At 33.8% G+C, this 22,531-nt stretch overlaps 1 protein-coding gene across 1 annotated transcript; it reads left to right on the forward strand.

The window, feature by feature from the left end:
* The first annotated feature begins 6,315 nt into the window (after nt 1–6,315).
* Nucleotides 6,316–10,941, forward strand: LOC132563099 (uncharacterized). Its single transcript, XM_060227859.1, has 5 exons — nt 6,316–6,319; nt 7,002–7,197; nt 9,088–9,227; nt 10,041–10,194; nt 10,767–10,941. Exons 1-5 carry the CDS (start codon nt 6,316–6,318, stop codon nt 10,939–10,941), a joined length of 669 nt encoding a protein of 222 aa, XP_060083842.1.
* The last annotated feature ends 11,590 nt before the right edge of the window (nt 10,942–22,531 follow it).

The following is a 22,531-nucleotide window of genomic DNA, read 5'->3' on the forward strand; positions in this document are numbered from 1 at the left end:
TAACATTCATTGCACGAAAATGTACAAAGTTGAAGAATTCCCCTTTTAATGTTGTATAAAGCTTTATGAGCAAAACGCTATCAAAACTACGAATAAGGTCAATCTGTATCATTAACGTTCGTGATGGTGTAGGTGGGAATTGGATTCATGGTACAGGTTAAAGTAGATATTTCCTTTTACTAGAACAGGAATCACAAATGATTCCGTCTTTTTATTATACATAGTTACCTTCTCTTGAGAGTAGCATCATAAATTTGTGAATAACGATGTAATTTTCTTTCGTAAACTAATGACGTAACAATCAATACCCGCATGAGCAGATAACTCTGCATAACTGCTTTACAGATAATGATAAAGGGAAAAACAGCTTTTGAATACAATATATACCCTTTCTAGGTAACTGATCCATATTGTAAAGCCTCAAGCTGTAGGAAAGCATCAACAACTTGACGCATAACAACAAGAGCTGATTTATGGGGGAAGGTTGAGTTCAACAGTGGAAATGGTTGACATATCATATATGGTTTCCAAGTTACAGAAAAGGTTTAAATATTAACACCAACATAGAATAATATGGCTTATGATTTCATTATTGATGAGTTTTACGTCTTAATTTGCTAAAGTTGAAACAACTTACTATGACAGTTACACTATCATGAATGTATTCCATGACACATTGGACAAAAGGGCATGGACACTCTGATAACTACTTATCATAGTGTCTTCTTAACAATTCACAACAATCGTCTTCTTCTACCTACGGTTATTTTTATACTTTGGGGCTTGACCTTAACCGACCATGCCCTCTACAGACCTATTCCTTCTACTTAATTAGTGTTGAGAAAATGCTACATGATACTTCATTTCTATAGCAATCAAAAGGCGATATATATGTTTACTATTTACAGTGTTTTCGTGATCAGGAAACATAAAAGAATGCATGTTCAGTACCCTTGGTATATTTCAAATTCTTTTGTATAGTGTGTAACTAATAATCATGAGACATTCTCTGGTGTGGTCATAAAAGAAAAATGTGTTAAGGACGAATAATGCAGTGCCCCGTCCATAAACCACGTATGAAGTCGATTTAAATCTGGAGTTAGAAGGGAACCCTTATTTATAAGAACACATTGTGTGGCGAATATCAATATTGATTTAAAGCATTATATTAAAACTGGGCAAATAAAAGACTAAAATTTCATAGATCACAGCATTGTACAAAAGACACGCAAGTGAATAGCATCTTTAGATATAGTTGGATACAGTAGAGCCAGTCAATGAATTAAACTGCATCATACAGCTGTTTCATCCTTCTAGGTCTGGTCTTTTTTCGATTTTTGAAGCCTATGAGGCGACTAAGGAAAATCCAAACTGATCAAAAAGAAAAAGTCAAAACCAAGACAGAGAGGAGCATCAGCCCAATAATTAGATAATTACGATTTACAGTTTAGTTACTTAATTTGACGCAATCAACGTTTAGCACATAATCACATTTTGTCAAATTACAGGAGTGACAATAGTCACGTATCTATAACGATTACTTTGTATAAAATATAGACAGAAGTAGCAATTAGAGCGATCATATTCTAACGCTATATATTAGTTGCAGCGCAAAAAGTGCTCAAATAAAATTACTACGAAAATACATACGTTGAAAGTATATCACTGATCAATAGTTACCTTTCCGCAATTGTTGTTCTAGCTCCATATTTGTAGAAATGAATTAATCAGAAATTTTCATACACTACGAATGTTCTTATTCTTATAACAGTGAGTATAATTTACCAGTTGATATTAGCGATTATGCTTATGGGAACATCCATTATCACAAAAAAACTGATTTATATGTCTGAATTGACATGTTGCTAATGATCTAATATTTAATTATAATTTTTAATGTATTTCTTCGGAGAATAACAGGCCATAAAGCTTTAAAGTCTTAGGATGTAAAGGCTATGACAGGAAGAGTACAAACTTTTGGTTGCTTAAATTCACATTTTGGGATCTCCACTTACATATCAGTGTCCTAGAGTTGTTGAAGATATGGTACTTTAGTGAGACATTTGTTATCAATTATCTGATTGGTCTAATGTACTGTATGTGCTATTTTTGTATTTTTATCGTTTCCCAAATGTTAATAGGTTTTTTTTTGTTTTTTTTTTTTTTTTTTGTGTAAATAAAAAATTATTCTCTTTTTTTATTTTGCGTAGTCAATGCAGTGATAGCTTTACAGTTACTGTACCCTCTTTAATGTATAATAATACATACATTTACATTTTTTGTGTGTGGTTTTTTTTTCTTGAAATGCTGTTTTGTTTAGTTTTTAACAGTTTTCGTCCATATTGACCTACCGAAAAAGAAACGTAATCTTTTGCTTTGATATGTAATTACAAATGACCCTTCCTAAAAGTCGAGACGTCATCTCGCCATTATAGATTATTTTCTCCTTATGCTCGTCACAGTAATTTCATTGAGAAATATTCTTTTTCTTTAGTGATATGAAGCTGCACGTGTTTGATACTCGTTAGTTTGTCTGTTGTTTCGTTGTTTTATACTTTGTTTCCATTTGAGAACGTAATATTACTTATTTGGATTGACCAAGATTTACCTGGCGAGTGTCGTCGGTGAAGCAGAATACGTTTACTCTTCCGAAACACCTGGTCTTATTTTCGTTGTGCATTTTCAGTAGACTCCGTGTAAATATTTCATTTGTTCCTATTTGTCCTTATATTTGAATTTGAGTGTGCATGATTCTGTTCACATGTTGTTATTTATCTGTAGGTTTATATAGAAACACTATTCGAATACATGTTTGTCGGATCCCATGTCAGTAAACAGCACATTAACACACTCGCATATGTAAATGTGTGTGCATTAAGTAGGCTACATTAATTACGGCTGTCCCGGGAGGCGAAGTAACGCTTTCAACATATGGTGTAGTGGAGTACATAATTAACTAGTCGTCTCAACGACCGCTTTCAGATACATTCTATAAATTCCTGACCTCTGTCTTGCTGGGAAATTATACATTTGCCTTATCGTGAAGTCCAGTTGATATATTGAGTGGAAGGAGTTGACGAAATGAAATTATGATTTTTTTTCCTGGTCAAATTTTATTTGACTGAAAATGTCTCTGTATGTAAATCGTGTTTCTCTGATAACCATCTATTCGTGCTTTGAGGTAAAGATCATTTTGACCAGACTATGATTTATCCGACGTAATGAATAAATCCGTCTTGACTATGTTTCAACGCTTTGGGCCCTCACCATTACTGAAGAATCCTAGAAAGACGAAACATGTATATGATACAGTTTAAATAATGTTTGGCTCTTCTTTATCTCATTATATAATTTATCTAGTAATGCCGTTCCTGATCCGCATGGTTTAGGCAATTTCTGAACTTAAACCGATGTGTAGTCTCATATTGCCCAATTTCACCCAGATGTAAAACTCCATTCCCACGTCACGCTCTTGCCATTTTCTCTCTTTTTTTAAAGCAATCCATTCTCGCTCACAATTTACAATATAACATTCTAGTTCCATTTACATGGTTGGAACATCGGCCACCCTCTTTCCTTGGAAACAGCCCCGCCACCGTCCGTTTCAGTTAAAACCCTTTGTCTATCTTTGTGTTCACGTTGCATAAACCAGCCACCTTCATTCGCAGTTGGTAACCAAATTATCCTCGTTCCCGGAAGATAAGTAGGTTATTTTTGCTGCTAAGAATCCAGTTACTCTCAGTAACGACAGATACTTTTGCGAGCCTCGTTCCCAGCAGACACGTCTGCAAATCGAAATCCCGGCAGGAGTTCCAAATCTTTACTTTCCCAACATATCAACCTGCTTCATTCTCAATAATAAAAAAAAATCTATTTCCCGCAGGGAACAGAGTATCAAATTCTGTAGACAGAGTATGAGCGGTTGTACAGGGACTTCTTATCACTGCAGTTGTTTAAATATTCACTATGGTATTAACATAGGTTCAGTCACTGTAACAATTTTCTATATTTCACTAGCAAAAGCATTATTAACTGAAAATATGGAAATGAGAAATGAAATAAATAAAAAGTTTAGAATGGTTCGAATTATTATTTTAATCCTATGTTTCCCATAGGAAAAAGTAGTGGAAAACCAAGTGTTCCTTTATTTCCATGGAAGCGAACCATACAAGCCTTACTAATTGTTTGTTGGATGCTCTGGCTGTTTTATGCTATCTTTATCGCCTTGTCGTACATACTAGCATGTTGATTATGTGTTACGATGTGTGTGTCCAAATGATAGAAATAAGAACCCATGCAAAATAAATAACACCTGCCAAAACCTGCCACCAGATTTCAGAAACACCAGACTCAGATGTGTTTTTACTGTATACATCACATGCATATGATTTGATCTAATAGAACTATCACTGAAAATCTATATTTAGAAAGTTTACCAACATAACGACAGTAGAATACGTTACGCTCGGTGAGGTAGAACACAAATGAAGTCTGACCTATGACATTACTATGCGACTAATGGTGTTGTTCTTACGTATTAACGAAGTTGTCTCCCTTAGCATGTGCAAAATTGAAATATTATAACGGATACCGCTCCAAGCAATAACTTCAACAAGCAGGTGCATAGAAGCATCAAACGCTATAAAGCAGAAAAAATATACATTAAGTCAGTTACAGGTAAAGAAATAGCAGGTTTTAACTTATCTGTCACATCCATTCATCAAAGTCACGTATTTGCATTATATTGTAATTTACTAGAATGTTATAATTATACACAAACGAAAAAAAAATATGTTGCCATAGTTACCATATATTCATTAATAACTGAAAGTGATATGTCACATTTGTTGAATGCGAGTCTGATATAAACAGCAGTTACAGGGTCGCACATTTTTTTTTTCAAGAACGCGTTCATCTGCCATAGCAATTAGTGTACACGGATTACGTTAAAGCAAGGAAAAAGATAATGAAATTTGATTATTTTACTGAGTAAACGATCGACAGAGTTGAATTGTGAACAAAAATGACTAGAAAATATAACAAAAATCTCATGTTCCTAAAACCCAAAGATGTTCTGGATCAAAATGGGACAAAATCGTTTTAGTAGAAACAAAAAGAGAGAGTATCATATTGAAAATGAATCCTAGGTTGGATTCACTTCTATTGTCCCCTGTTGGAGCGGTGACTACGACTTACTATCAAATTTAAAACCATCACCAAAATATATTCCGGTGAAATTTGAGTAAAATCAATTCTGGCGTTCTTCACCATTTGAAAGAGAAGTCGTTACCACCACTGAACCATCGCCTTCGACCAGTACCACCACTGAACCATCACCTTCGACCAGTACCACCACTGAACAACCGCCTTCGACCACTACCACCACTGAACAACCGCCTTCGACCACTACCACCACTGAACCATCGCCTTCGACCACTACCACCACTGAACAACCACCTTCAACCACTTCCACCACTGAACAACCGCCTTCGACCACTTCCACCACTGAACAACCGCCTTCGACCAATATCATAACTGAACAACCGCCTTCAATCACTACCACCACTGAACAACCGCCTTTGACCACTACTACCACTGAACCATTGCCTTCGACCACTTCCACCACTGAACAACCGCCCTCGACCACTTCCACCACTGAACAACCGCCTTCGACCACTTCCACCACTGAACAACCGCCTTCGACAACTTCCACCACTGAACAACCGCCTTTACATATATATATATATATATATATATATATATATATTTCACTTACTATAATTTAACGCAAAGGACATTCAGGGATTTCGTGAAATAACTGAAACATTATTCAGTCATTACCGGAAATCCCTAAAAATTTTAGTTATTTCGTGAAATTAATAAGTGAATTAGGGGTTTCACGAATTCACTGAAAGTTTCGGTGATTTCACGAAATCCCTGATTTCACAATCTTACTGAAACATATATAAGTTTCATGTAGATCATAAAAAAGAGTTTATATCCAGACTTGGCTTACTTTGAAATTCAGTGAAAGGTAAACTATCTATTTATAATTATATCAATATTTTGTATAACTTTTTATCAATTTGCTCATTCAGTTTTTTCATGTTTTTATTCACTAATAATCATATTTGTTATTTGAAATTGATTGATATAAAATATTGTTTCAACTTAATCAAAAGTGGTACTCTGATATCTTATGTACAATGTGTGGGCCCTTGGTTATATAAGAAGAGTGTTTACACAGGCATACCGTAGAAGATGCCGATCACCACTACATACATCATCATGATTCTAACTGTGACATTATACTTGATGGGTATGTTTCAAACATTGTGTTTCATTTCGATATATCCTATTTATATTGTTGAATACATGTCGTTCTTATATTCAGTGATCAATTCATTATACCACGATAAAGGTATATATATCCATACTTATGTGTAAAATCGATATAACTGTATATTGTATATGTATGTAAACGTTCCGTTTTTATAGCTTCTTGTTACAGTTGCATATTTTAAGATTAACGTATCTATTGAATTTCACACTTAAAATAGATTTGATTTTGAATAGGAGATTAACATTATTTATTAAGATGTGTAAAATCAGATTCTAGGTTAGGATAGACAGTTCGCTAGGTAACATAAAATTGTTTTGTGCGTGTCTTATCTGACAACCCTTACAAATGATAGTAAAATATATACATATATTTATGTCATTTTTATAATTGTATAATCGTTTACTAAAACTTTATGTCATCAGATATTGTTAGAATATTTCAACCTTCAGTTTCTGTCTTTCGAGCTGTAGAGGAAAGGTATATTTCCTACTAGAACACGTCGCTACGTATCAGTGTTAGTATTTCCAATATATAATTCTAATATAAAATATTTGATTTTATACAGTTTTGTAATCAATATAATAGGTACCGAACTGACATATTATTTAAATTTATTTGTTCTATATTCAGAAGTGGTAATTTTTTTCTAATTTTATAGTTGCAGGATTTTCTACATCAAATTTACTTAGAAAAGAACACTGCGGTGAAGTTACAGCTCTCGTTAGGGTGTACAGCTTGAATGAAATGTCAGTTACATATGATACCTATGAAGAGGCGAACAAACTTATACAGGTCCACTTCAACGATATCCTTAACAGGACAGACTTACTTCTCTGGCTTGGAGATAAATGTCGGTAAGTTGTTATATACTCCGTACAATCCACTTCAACGATATCCTTAACAGGAAAGACTTACTTCTCTGGCTTGGAGATAAATGTCGGTAAGTTGTAAAATACTCCGTACAATAATAAATATCTTATGTCCTAGTAATAGTTAGAAATGTTGTATTTGTTAGCTTATTTGTCTACATAAAGCATCAATGTAAATAACGCCAGAAAGAAACAAAATACATTGTTTACATTTGTAATACAAGTAGGGAGGGACTACCTGTATATTACCATGAACGAAATTAAAATTATTACAAGGTGCTGGTATGACATTTACAAATAGCCTTATAAAAACAAGTAAGTGAACAACAGCGAGGTCTGTTGTTTATTTTAAGCGACAAGGATGTAGCGTAAAAGCACACATAATTCAAAGTTCTGATTAATAACAAAGGACACGGAATGTTTTGTGAAGGACTGTATGGCGCGTAACCGCCTGATTCGACCTAATTGTGACCAGCAATAAAAAGGAAAAAATAATTTCTCGTTTCAATTATTTCAGATAGATCATCCCAATGAGTTATATCCAAATACCAATTACCAGAAAGAAAAACATCTTGGATATTTGTCGTTTGATATTTTTTTACAGATCGTCAAAGTTGCTACCTGAAGGAATATGAACTAAATCATGGAGGTTTCACCAGCTTTAAATGCAATTGTGACTCATAGCGCACACATGTACCCATTTTTGGGCATCAGAACCTAATCAAGTGCGATCAGATATAGCTGTAGTTCTACCCTCAACAACTGGTACAAGCGTGCGCTTATACTGAAAATTTGAAAAATCAAAGTGGACCAAAAACGTTAAGTGCTTATGCTCTCAATAGTGAATTTATGATTGCAATGTCGATGCTTTCTACATTGGTGTCTATAACACAGACGTTTCATCCACGTTAGTCGAATTTTCATGGAGTCGTACGTTCGAGCTCAGATTCTGACATCATATAATTTCTTGTTTGTTGTGAATGTCCTTTAATTTAATCACTCATGTTCACATGCATAACGGCAATTACTGGCTAAAACCCTATCTTTTATCTTTGGTGATATGAATGCAGCCGGTGAGTTACATGATAATGCTAATGACTTATAGTCCTAATAGATAGTGTTGAAGACATGGTAGAATGCCATTTCAATGTTCAATGTAACATCGGGATTATAAAAAGGTCACACATTAAGGAGTAATCTGTCTATTGAATTAAAATTTTGTGTTGCCTGCTCTGTTTCCCAGTTTTATTTTTAGGCCGACCAAGGAGTGGAGAATTTTTTAGCAATCAATTAAAAAATAGTCAACGCTTGTGCCCACATTCAAAACCTATCAAAATTGCAACCTCTATTTGTCAAATGTAGTATCACAACAACTTCATGATAAATGGACGTTATGAGTCTTTACGTCAGACAGACGAATAACTCTTTTCGTCTGGTGATTGTATTGTACGGATTTTAATATCAGGTTTAAGGCCTTCACCGTGATGGTGTCAAAGAATGCAGGTTAATAAAAATTATGGGGAAGTTTTACGGTCGTCATGGTGATCTCATTGAGAAATATTCTATTTCTTAGTACGGTATGAAGCATGATGTGTCTGATACTCGTTGGTTTGCCTGTTGCCGTTGTTGTATAAATTGAACTGATTTGAGAACGTGATATTACTTAATTGGATTTACTAAGAATTACATGGCGGGTGTCGTCGTTGAAGTAGAAGGTGTATACTCTTCCGGAACACCTTGTACCTTTTCAAGCGTCGTCATGTAAATCTTTCTCTTGTTAATATTTTGCCTTAGTTCTATTGGATTTGAGCTTGGATTATGATTGTTAACATATTGGCATTTATTCTGATGTAATAGTTTGTTTTCGACGTATAGAAGCCGAACCCTAACCCTTGAGTGGATATTACAGCAGGCAGAGAAAGTCTGTCCTCGTCCACATCAGATCAGGAGTCTTATTGAACCAAGCGGTGTTGTTTGTCAACAAGACGGGAAAGTCACTCTACTTACAAACAAATGTAGGTCTCAAGACTTGAGTTCGATCAATTTAATCACTGTCTGTGCTGCAGCTAGAGAATATTGAAAATGTGACTTATTATAAGTTGTGTATTTAAGTTACATATTTATTTGTATTCATTAACAATATGGGATTCACTCTTTACTGCTATTAACGTTCGTTTTCAAAATATTCATCTTCCGATAAGAAGTCCCAAAAACTCTATATAGTTTTTAACATGAATTTATACATTATACTTTTGAGCATGAGAAACATCGAAACTCATCTTCCTATATCACCCGTGTTTTGATTTTCAAGCATGATAATATCTAAATTTAAATGGAAAACAATTAATGGCTGTGCGGAATATCGTAACTAATTATTGTGCATGGGTTTCATGTTTGCAGCATTGATCAATTTAATTTTGAATTCTATCTTACCCCGAATTTCACATTGTTTGTGTGTACATTTCGAAATTATTGTATTCTGTAAGTTACACTTACAAACAGCATGAAACTAGATAGTCCCCCACCAGTAGGAACGGCTCAAATAAAACGGAGGTAGAGTTGATATTTTATTTACAACTTCATTGCGTTCTTGTAGAATCATTAAAACAGCAATCATTGCCTTTGAAGTTTTTCCTTATTTTTCCTTTTTTAGGACACTTTTTTTTTCTTCTTCTTCTTATTTTTACTATTTTGTTGATTTATTTATTTTTTCATATAATCCTAATTTGTCAACGGAATTTCACAAATCATCGATTGCTTTTCTAATATGTAATTCAAGTAAACTGATTAATTACCACATAAACGTCATGAATCTGTCTGTTGTGCAGTCCTGGAGTCCTTTGTAAGGGTGAACAAGTCAAACGAATGTGCGGCCTCTATGACAACTATACAGAGTCAGTGCGAGTTTGATGGTTTGTTGAAAAGAGTCATCCCTCTGAATTTCAATCAAACATTGGACTCGCAAATCGATTATCAAACAAGGTAAAAATTTTATGATATACTTAACTGTGTTTCAATTATTACAATTGTGGTTATTTGTTTGCCCATATAATGACTTGAGCAAGTCTATGAGAACCTACCCATATGTGATCAAAACAAATTAGACTTGCTTATGTCTATAAACGGAAAAAGAAAGTAGACAGAATGAATGGCTTCCTATAACATACACTTTAAATATGAATAAGCTTTATATAGCGTAGAAACAAAATGAAGGATCGAAATTCGATTGTGAATATCGACTACCAAATGATGACCCGGAAAAAATTATTGAGGGGAGGGGGAGTTGGAAATGGGACATGCAATGTTACAAATGTCCCTCTTGTCCCAAAACCCTGTCATCATTTAGCAGCTGCATCTCGAAGGAGGGTTTTAATAAATATTTATAACTTAATCCATTAATATGTTTCGGTTCCTTCCGTCAGAATCAATGTCACTGTTCCTATGTATCAAACATTATTACTAATTTACAAGGGGCTGATACCTCCATTTCATACACACCTAATTTTTTGCCTCTATTTTGTATCTAAATATGCTGATATTCAAATAATTTACAGAATGAACGTAGCTGCTATTCGTTGTGCCCTGCCTCAGCTAGAACGACTGTCTCCAGGATGTGGAAGTGTGAGAGACCTACAGAGGTACCACCTGGTATTGAAGCTCACACAGAAACAACCACTGCAGCTCCGAGGGGAAGTGGATTTCGAAAAATTCTCAGACGTCTTCACTTAACTCTTAATGGCCTCTAAACAATCACTCATCCTTCAAGTGAATGTAAATCAGGCACATACAATACTTTTATTATTAGTCTTATTGAACAGCTATTTAGAGAAAAGAACAAAAAGTGGATTATGAAACTTTTCTCGTTTCGTCGAGGCAACATTCACCTATGTTTTGATCCACCTTCATTAACAATAGTAAACCTATCTTGTGCGTTATTATTCTTGTAATACATTCATCAACTTGCATATTGATCGTCATTTTATTCATTTCATCGATTTTGCTTTTAATGTCATCAAAAAACTTCCTTAATGAATTTTGACAGGATCGTTTAGATTCATTTCCCGGAAACAAATATTTTTCTTCTTTATTTAAACTGCTTTGGGGTAATGATAATCTGTATTAGACAATTTGTTGGGGGGGGGGGGGGGGTCAATTTAGGTCGGCTAAAAATCGGAAACACTTGAGACCGAAACCAAACATATGGTATTTAGTAACATTCATAGTATTACCCGCAATTTTTACTTCAGAAAAAGAACTCAGGATTCCGTACTGTTAAACTTCACTTTTAAAATTGATACTTTGGTTCCATATTTGGTCACTACGTCAACGAACATTTCAGTAAAACTTAACTATGTTTCATTATCACAGAGGTCTTTTGTGAAGTTAAAGATCCAAAATTATGCTAGATCGATAGAGGAAGTTAGAGAAATTTCAACGGGTCGAACACACCCCATATATTTACCAATTTATAACTCAGAATATTGTCGATATAAAAAGAATATAAGATAGGAAGTCAATTTTCATCAACATTTTATTTGATATAGAAATTGATATTGATTTATGTGATAAAAATGTAAATACTGGCATCAATATTTAACCAAATGACCATATTTCCTCGAAAGACGTCATATCACAATCCTTTTGAAAAATGAAGAAACTTGGTCAAATTATCAAGCAAATCGATTGTCTTGCTATTCTCATCCAAAGACACATAAATTCTGTTAAAGGCAATTTACGTTTCAGTTCATGTACTAGAAAACTATCAAGTTATCCATTTGTTCCCTAAATTCATTTTGAAAATTGATGGTAAATGTACTTTAAAATTTACCATCATTGTCGTGACTATTCTAATTACACAGTGGTCCATCCCAGAATAGATCTGAACCATTCATATCGATGCACGCATGTCTCCGGAATCTTTTTAAAAGATTCTTGCTTGTCCTCGTCTCCATTGGTTTCACACTGGACGGGCATTCGCAGTTCCATGGATTCTCCACAGTATTCTTGAAACATCTTGTCGAGTCTACCGGACCTAGTGATCCCTCCATCTGCCTCGCCCTTACTGAAGCTGGGGATGCCATCTTGCCTGGCAGCTGGCCTGGTAGTTCAACAGTCCTTATTTGGCTATGAGATCGCTCTACGGTGTTGGAGAATACCGTAGACATGAGTCGCTATGGTCTTGATTCCACTAATGAGTCGATTACCACTTCGTCGTTTGCTTGAACGTCCATCGAGGCAATACCAGTCCAAACGGGCTCCACGAATAATGTTGGGTCAATCTCGTATACCACTTGCCTCTTACTTGGTCGGAAAAAGTAATAACATCCCAATAGACATCTTCCCAGCAGTGGCGCTGGACATCCCTCTGTACCATTGAGACTGGCAACATCCGCAAGATCCTTAAAACAAGGATAATATTTAGTATTTCTGTCTTCTTTCTATCATTCTTTTTTCTCTGTCCCCTCTCGACAAATCTTCACATTTGAGATGATGAATAAAGAATCTTTTTCCAGTTTTGTTTCATTCAAATTTGAAATTTTTCACTAAGCACATGTTACCCCTCTAACCAGCCTTTGTCTACCTGGGACTGGGGCCTTGTCTTATTCTCCACGCACTTTTCTCCATAATTCCCATTATAAATCGTTCCCTTGTTCTTATTCTGCTGTTGTTTTATCGAAGTTTAGTTTAGAATAAGATCCTGTTAATATGTCAGTATTGTCTTCATTATGTTTTATTGATTATTTATTTTAAGAACCACTAAACTAGTCTGTCTAATCTTGGATGAGTTGTAAACATATTTTATGAAATTGTGAAAACAACATACCTGTGGATCTACTACAATGTGGCGTCGCTGAGTCATGACGTAAATTAAAGTATAACCAGATCGAACAAAGAACAAGGAAACGGCAATCTGAAATAAAGGAACTCAATTAAATTTGTGGTTATTTACAATGATAATGATAAATAAAGAAATCAAATTTTCGCGAGGTTTAAACTTCATGACTCTCCATAATGAAATACATATTTGTTGATATTTGATTTTATTTATACATAGTACTTGCGAAATTCTCAAATACTTTTTAAAAAAAAACAAGCGTTTAGTAGTCATTTTTTTTTTTTTTATCATTTCGGGGACATATGGACTCGTATTGTCAACAGTGCACACAAGAAATCAAATTTCTGTCTAATTGGGATATTATCGGCTAATCTTAATGACAATGAATAGTTAAAATTATTATATATTATAAATGTATCTATTGATCGGTTTGATTTCTGTCAGTTGTCCAGCTAATACAAACAGAACTGTAAATAACTTCAATTGGAAAACTTCTCAGGCTTTTCCGTCACAGAATACTGGTGTTGAAAAAACATCGGAATAGTTTTCCAAACAATTTCGATAAGTCACATCAGTATGCATGTTACATGTTATAGAAGAAATAGATGTTGTTTCAGAAACAAGGGTGTCGGTCATCAGGGCATTGAATCAATATCCTTGATATATTATTTTGTGATTCAAGGGAGTGTATGAAAACAGGGTAGACGGTCGGGTGGCCCAGTGATGATGTACTCGTATTACACATAATGGACATGAAAAGATAGAGGTCTGCAACGTATAAAATTGAAAGGCTAGTAAAGGGAAGTAACTCTCTACCATGAAACTTTTTTATTTTCCCGTTTAAAGGTAATATTAAAGTAAACGACCAAACAAACAAATCTGAAATGGAAATTATTTATACTTTTGAGTCCAGCAGCAGTACGTTTTAGATATGTCCGTATTACTGATTAAACTCACATATGAAGAAGAAAACAAATAGATTGCCTGTTTACTAAGTATTCCGGCGAAGCAAACCAGAATTTTACAAAAACGCTTGATGCTGTTGATCAAATTAGCTCATGGGTATTGCGCTTTTTACAATAAAAAAAGGAGGGGGGGGGGCACCATAAACATCACTCACAAAAATTCACGTCATCACTTTATGTAGCGTAACCATGTCACAATGGGTTACGCCATCAATCGCGTTCTTAACAACATCCAGCAGTACGTGTACAATCTAAGAATTATATGTATGATTGAAAACCGTGAGAAAAATAATTGAACGCCAGAAAGCCAAATGTTGAACAATGAAATTCCTATGAAAATGATTATTTTCACGGGTCAAATTGTCCACGGGTTTTTATTTAAAAACTATCAAATGGTATTTAAACTATGTTAATAAAATCTCAATCTAGATTGAAAGATATCTACTATACACGTATCACATTATTTCACGGTTTTAATTTTCGCTTTCACGTTAATGTAACGTTAGATAATGAGAATATCATCCTTTGATAATAATCGGCTATACGTAGCTGTCCTCATAGTGAAGATTGTATTAAATGAAACATGATATACCGGTAATTTTATGTCTTTATTATGAAAAGGCGACATGAGGTCACCGATAGGACCAAATATCCCTATTGTTTACATTTAAAATCTACTTTAAAGGTTATCATAACAGATGAAAGCTAGTTTCTCTCGATCATATCATCCTTAACATCAAACTTGACAAATAAATGTGTCTATTCCTCAATTACACACAACCTCCTATCTGGAATCGTCCTCGGCACATTCCGTAAACGAGGAAACTACAAACACATACCCCACAAAACACGCTCTCTTACTCTGATCATATCAAATTCCTCTCTACACCTTCTAGATCTGTGATACTTTAAATTCATTTTCATTAATCATACCAAGGAAAAATAAATACAACTCACCAGTTTATCCACTGTGTTGTGTAGGGAAATCACTGTGAGACAATGAAAATGACGTTGGCCTATTATGACGTCATAAGGCAAGTGGAATTATGGGTATTTAATTGTTGTGGGACTTATTCAGAATCATTCATCTCCTATTGTTTATGAAATCAATGTGTCTGCTTACGACATTGCTGGATATAATATTATCTAAATTTAGTAACTAAACTTGTTTTGTTTCATGAGCATATTGTTAATACTTAACAAATTCCTTTGCTTATCAAAAATGTCTGCATGGTTTTTCGTCCCATGAACAGCCAGTGTTATTTTGAGGCGGGATTTCTTTGTATTAATTGATGGCTACCTCACTGAACAACATATAAAGTAGACCCATGCCGTCCACAACCATTAGGAGAAAGTGCCTTGTCCAACTGCAACCACAGATGCGTCCGTTTCTCAGCTTCATGAGAAAAACATCAACTACGGGTTGGAGAGTTGAACCACGCGCCTCGAATCTTCACTGGAGGTTACATTGGTCAACGTTCTAACCGACTGAGCTTTGATACTATGCTTATTTAATAATAACGATAATAGCAATTAATTTTATTCAAGTGTTACATACATAATAAAGTGAATAAAACATTAAAAATTAGATTCAATATCCAGTCAAAGTTAATCGACTTATGATACACTGAAGCGCTCTATTATACATTAAAATTCAATATTCTGAACAATAAAAAATATTACTTATCAGCTAATTAAAAGCTATAGTATCATATTTTTGTTTCACCAATAGCTTCAAACTTAGCGGGGAAGCGGGGACCGCTATAGAACGTTATATAACATTATATATGTCAACTTACAAGGATACAATCCTTACTTATTAAAGTAGAATGTTACCCTACATTGATGGCCTAGTAAAACAGTTACAGCACATTAAGTAGACATGTCTATATGTGTTCCCATACAGTGACAGTCTATAGGTAGTAGTTACAGTACATAAATAGACATGTCTATATGTGTTACTAGACAGTGACAGTCTATAGGTAGTAGTTACAGTACATAAATAGACATGTCTATATGTGTTACTAGACAGTGACAGTCTATAGGTAGTAGTTACAGTACATAAATAGACATGTCTATATGTGTTACTAGACAGTGACAGTCTTTAGGTAGTAGTTACAGTACATAAATAGACATGTCTATAGGTAGTAGTAACAGTACATAAATAGACATGTCTATAGGTATTAGTTACAGTACATAAATAGACATGTCTATAGGTAGTAGTTACAGTACATAAATAGACATGTCTATATGTGTTACTAGACAGTGACAGTCTATAGGTAGTAGTAACAGTACATAAACAGACATGTCTATATGTGTTACTAGACAGTGACAGTCTATACGTAGTAGTTACAGTACATAAATAGACATGTCTATAGGTAGTAGTTACAGTACATAAATAGACATGTCTATATGTGTTACTAGACAGGGACAGTCTATAGGTAGTAGTTACAGTACATAATAGACATGTCTATATGTGTTACTAGACAGTGACACTCTATAGGTAGTAGTAACAGTACATAAACAGACATGTCTATATGTGTTACTAGACAGTGACAGTCTATACGTAGTAGTTACAGTACATAAATAGACAGTCTATAGGTAGTAGTTACAGTACATAATAGACATGTCTATATGTGTTACTAGACAGTGACAGTCTATAGGATAGGTAGTAGTTACAGTACATAAATAGACATGTCTATATGTGTTACTAGACAGTAACAGTCTATAGGTAGTAGTTACAGTACATAAATAGACATGTCTATATGTGTTACTAGACAGTAACAGTCTATAGGTAGTAGTTACAGTACATAAATAGACATGTCTATATGTGTTACTAGACAGTGACAGTATATAGGTAGTAGTTACAGTACATAACAGACATGTCTATATGTGTTACTAGACAGTAGACAGTGACAGTATATAAGTAGTAGTTACAGTACATAAATAGACATGTCTATATGTGTTACTAGTTACAGTACATAAATAGACATGTCTATATGTGTACTATAGTCTATAGGTAGTAGTTACAGTACATAAATACATATAATAGACAGTCTATAGGTAGTAGTTACAGTACATAAATAGACATGTCTATATGTGTTACTAGACAGTGACTATAGTAGTAGTTACAGTACATAAATAGACATGTCTATAGGTAGTAGTTACAGTACATAAATAGACATGTCTATATGTGTTACTAGACAGTGACAGTCTATAGGTAGTAGTTACAGTACATAAATAGACATGTCTATATGTGTTACTAGACAGTGACAGTCTATAGGTAGTAGTTACAGTACATAAATAGACATGTCTATATGTGTTACTAGACAGTGACAGTCTATAGGTAGTAGTTACAGTACATAAATAGACATGTCTATATGTGTTACTAGACAGTGACAGTATATAGGTAGTAGTTACAGTACATAAATAGACATGTCTATAGGTAGTAGTTACAGTACATAAATAGACATGTCTATATGTGTTACTAGACAGTGACAGTATATAGGTAGTAGTTACAGTACATAAATAGACATGTCTATATGTGTTACTAGACAGAGACAGTCTATAGGTAGTAGTAACAGTACATAAACAGACATGTCTATATGTAGTTACAGTACATAAATAGACATGTCTATAGGTAGTAGTTACAGTACATAAATAGACATGTCTATGTGTTACAGGTAGTAGTTACAGTACATATAGACATGTCTATAGGTAGTAGTTACAGTACATAAATAGACATGTCTATAGGTAGTAGTTACAGTACATAAATAGACATGTCTATAGGTAGTAGTTACAGTACATAAATAGACATGTCTATATGTGTTACTAGACAGTAACAGTCTATAGGTAGTAGTTACAGTACATAAATAGACATGTACTATATAGTAATAGACATAGTTACAGTCATATAGGTAGTAGTTACAGTACATAAATAGACATGTCTATAGGTAGTAGTTACAGTACATAAATAGACATGTCTATATGTGTTACTAGACAGTGACAGTCTATAGGTAGTAGTTACAGTACATAAATAGACATGTCTATATGTGTTACTAGACAGTAACAGTCTATAGGTAGTAGTTACAGTACATAAATAGACATGTCTATACGTAGTAGTTACAGTACATAAATAGACATGTCTATAGGTAGTAGTTACAGTACATAAATAGACATGTCTATATGTGTTACTAGACAGTGACAGTCTATAGGTAGTAGTTACAGTACATAAATAGACATGTCTATATGTGTTACTAGACAGTGACAGTCTATAGGTAGTAGTTACAGTACATAAATAGACATGTCTATAGGTAGTAGTTACAGTACATAAATAGACATGTCTATAGGTAGTAGTTACAGTACATAAATAGACATGTCTATAGGTAGTAGTTACAGTACATAAATAGACATGTCTATATGTGTTACTAGACAGTGACAGTCTATAGGTAGTAGTTACAGTACATAAATAGACATGTCTATAGGTAGTAGTTACAGTACATAAATAGACATGTCTATATGTGTTACTAGACAGTAGACAGTCTATAGGTAGTAGTTACAGTACATAAATAGACATGTCTATAATAGACATGTCTATGTAGTAGTTACAGTACATAAATAGACATGTCTATATGTGTTACTAGACAGTGACAGTCTATAGGTAGTAGTTACAGTACATAAATAGACATGTCTATATGTGTTACTAGACAGTGACAGTCTATAGGTAGTAGTTACAGTACATAAATAAATAGTCTATATGTCTATATGTGTTACTAGACAGTGACAGTCTATAGGTAGTAGTTACAGTACATAAATAGACATGTCTATATGTGTTACAGTACAGTAGACATGTCTATAGGTAGTAGTTACAGTACATAAATAGACATGTCTATATGTGTTACTGACAGTCTATAGGTAGTAGTTACAGTACATAAATAGACATGTCTATATGTGTTACTAGACAGTGACAGTCTATAGGTTACAGTACATAAATAGACATGTCTATAGGTAGTAGTTACAGTACATAAATAGACATGTCTATATGTGTTACTAGACAGGGACAGTCTATAGGTAGTAGTTACAGTACATAATAGACATGTCTATATGTGTTACTAGACAGTGACAGTCTATAGGATAGGTAGTAGTTACAGTACATAAATAGACATGTCTATATGTGTTACTAGACAGTGACAGTCTATAGGTAGTAGTTACAGTACATAAATAGACATGTCTATATGTGTTATAGACAGTCTATGTAGTTACTATAGTACAGTAGACATGTCTATATGTGTAGTAGTTACAGTACATAAATAGACATGTCTATAGGTAGTAGTTACAGTACATAAATAGACATGTCTATAAGTAGTAGTTACAGTACATAAATAGACATGTCTATAGGTAGTAGTTACGGTACATAAATAGACATGTCTATAGGTAGTAGTTACAGTACATAAATAAATAGACAGTACATAAATAGACATGTCTATATGTGTTACTAGACAGTGACAGTCTATAGGTAGTAGTTAGTACATAAATAGACATGTACATAAATAGACATGTCTATAGGTGTAGTTACAGTACATAAATAGACATGTGTAGACTATATAGGTAGTAGTTACAGTACATAAATAGACATGTCTATATGTGTTACTAGACAGTGACAGTCTATAGGTAGTAGTTACAGTACATAAATAGACATGTCTATATGTGTTACTAGACAGTGACAGTCTATAGGTAGTAGTTACAGTACATAAATAGACATGTCTATATGTGTTACTAGTACATAAATAGACAGTCTATATGTGTTACTATAGTCTATTAGTAGTTACAGTACATAAATAGACATGTCTATATGTGTTACTAGACAGTGACAGTCTATAGGTAGTAGTTACAGTACATAAATGTAGTAGTTACAGTACATAAATAGACATGTCTATATGTGTTACTAGACAGTGACAGTCTATAGGTAGTAGTTACAGTACATAAATAGACATGTCTATACGTGTTACTACACAGTGACAGTCTATAGGTAGTAGTTACAGTACATAAATAGACATGTCTATATGTGTTACTAGACAGTAACAGTCTATAGGTAGTAGTTACAGTACATAAATAGACATGTCTATACGTGTTACTAGTGACAGTCTATAGGTAGTAGTTACAGTACATAAATAGACATATAATAGACATGACAGTCTATAGGTAGTAGTTACAGTACATAAATAGACATGTCTATAGGTAGTAGTTACAGTACATAAATAGACACTAGACAGTCTATAGGTAGTAGTAACAGTACATAAACAGACATGTCTATATGTGTTACTAGACAGTGACAGTCTATACGTAGTAGTTACAGTACATAAATAGACATGTCTATAGGTAGTAGTTACAGTACATAAATAGACATGTCTATAGGTAGTAGTTACAGTACATAAATAGACATGTCTATAGGTAGTAGTTACAGTACATAAATAGACATGTCTATAGGTAGTAGTTACAGTACATAAATAGACATGTCTATAGGTAGTAGTTACAGTACATAAATAGACATGTCTATATGTGTTACTACAGACAATAGACAGTCTATATAGGTAGTAGTTACAGTACATAAATAGACATGTCTATATGTGTTACAGTACATAAATAGACATGTCTATAGGTAGTAGTTACAGTACATAAATAGACATGTCTATATGTGTTACTAGACAGTAGACAGTCTATAGGTAGTAGTTTACAGTAGACATGTCTATAATAGACAGTAGACAGTCTATAGGTAGTAGTTACAGTACATAAATAGACATGTCTATACGTGTTACTAGACAGGGACAGTCTATAGGTAGTAGTTACAGTACATAAATAGACATGTCTATAGGTAGTAGTTACAGTACATAAATAGACATGTCTATATGTGTTACTAGACAGAGACAGTCTATAGGTAGTAGTAACAGTACATAAACAGACATGTCTATATGTGTTACTAGACAGTGACAGTCTATAGGATAGGTAGTAGTTACAGTACATAAATAGACATGTCTATATGTGTTACTAGACAGTAACAGTCTATAGGTAGTAGTTACAGTACATAAATAGACATGTCTATAGGTAGTAGTTACAGTACATAAATAGACATGTCTATATGTGTTACTAGACAGTAACAGTCTATAGGTAGTAGTTACAGTACATAAATAGACATGTCTATACGTGTTACTAGACAGGGACAGTCTAGGTAGTAGTTACAGTACATAAATAGACATGTCTATATGTGTTACTAGACAGTAACAGTCTATAGGTAGTAGTTACAGTACATAAATAGACATGTCTATATGTGTTACTAGACAGTGACAGTATATAGGTAGTAGTTACAGTACATAAATAGACATGTCTATATGTGTTACTAGACAGAGACAGTCTATAGGTAGTAGTTACAGTACATAAATAGACATGTCTATATGTGTTACTAGACAGGGACAGTCTATAGGTAGTAGTTACAGTACATAATAGACATGTCTATATGTGTTACTAGACAGTGACAGTCTATAGGTAGTAGTTACAGTACATAAATAGACATGTCTATAGGTAGTAGTTACAGTACATAAATAGACATGTCTATATGTGTTACTAGACAGTAACAGTCTATACGTAGTAGTTACAGTACATAAATAGACATGTCTATAGGTAGTAGTTACAGTACATAAATAGACATGTCTATACGTGTTACTAGACAGTGACAGTCTATAGGTAGTAGTTACAGTACATAAATAGACATGTCTATATGTGTTACTAGACAGTAACAGTCTATAGGTAGTACAGTAAATACAGTACATAAATAGACATGTCTATATGTGTTACAGACAATAGACACTCTATAGGTAGTAGTAACAGTACATAAACAGACATGTCTATATGTGTTACTAGACAGTGACAGTATATAGGTAGTAGTTACAGTACATAAATAGACATGTCTATATGTGTTACTAGACAGGGACAGTCTATAGGTAGTAGTTACAGTACATAATAGACATGTCTATATGTGTTACTAGACAGTAACAGTCTATAGGTAGTAGTTACAGTACATAAATAGACATGTCTATATGTGTTACTAGACAGTGACAGTATATAGGTAGTAGTTACAGTACATAAATAGACATGTCTATATGTGTTACTAGACAGTAACAGTCTATACGTAGTAGTTACAGTACATAAATAGACATGTCTATAGGTAGTAGTTACAGTACATAAATAGACATGTCTATGTGTGTTACTAGACAGTAACAGTCTATAGGTAGTAGTTACAGTACATAAATAGACATGTCTATAGGTAGTAGTTACAGTACATAAATAGACATGTCTATATGTGTTACTAGACAGGGACAGTCTAGGTAGTAGTTACAGTACAGAAATAGACATGTCTATATGTGTTACTAGACAGGGACAGTCTAGGTAGTAGTTACAGTACACAAGTAATAATATACTTCAGGTAAACCAACATCTTCATACATGTATTACAGAACGTTATTAA

Source organism: Ylistrum balloti, unplaced genomic scaffold (assembly GCF_031769215.1).
Source record: "Ylistrum balloti isolate Yb309-2 unplaced genomic scaffold, AGI_CSIRO_Ybal_v1 Utg371582, whole genome shotgun sequence".
Taxonomy (NCBI): Eukaryota; Metazoa; Mollusca; class Bivalvia; order Pectinida; family Pectinidae; genus Ylistrum; species Ylistrum balloti.

What these genes read in the sequence shown, in the direction of transcription:
- LOC132563099 (XM_060227859.1), top strand. An exon ending in CACTCTACTTACAAACAAAT is followed by an intron (nt 9,228 to 10,040) that starts GTAGGTCTCAAG and finishes TCTGTTGTGCAG; the next exon opens with TCCTGGAGTCCTTTGTAAGG. An exon ending in CAAATCGATTATCAAACAAG is followed by an intron (nt 10,195 to 10,766) that starts GTAAAAATTTTA and finishes AATAATTTACAG; the next exon opens with AATGAACGTAGCTGCTATTC.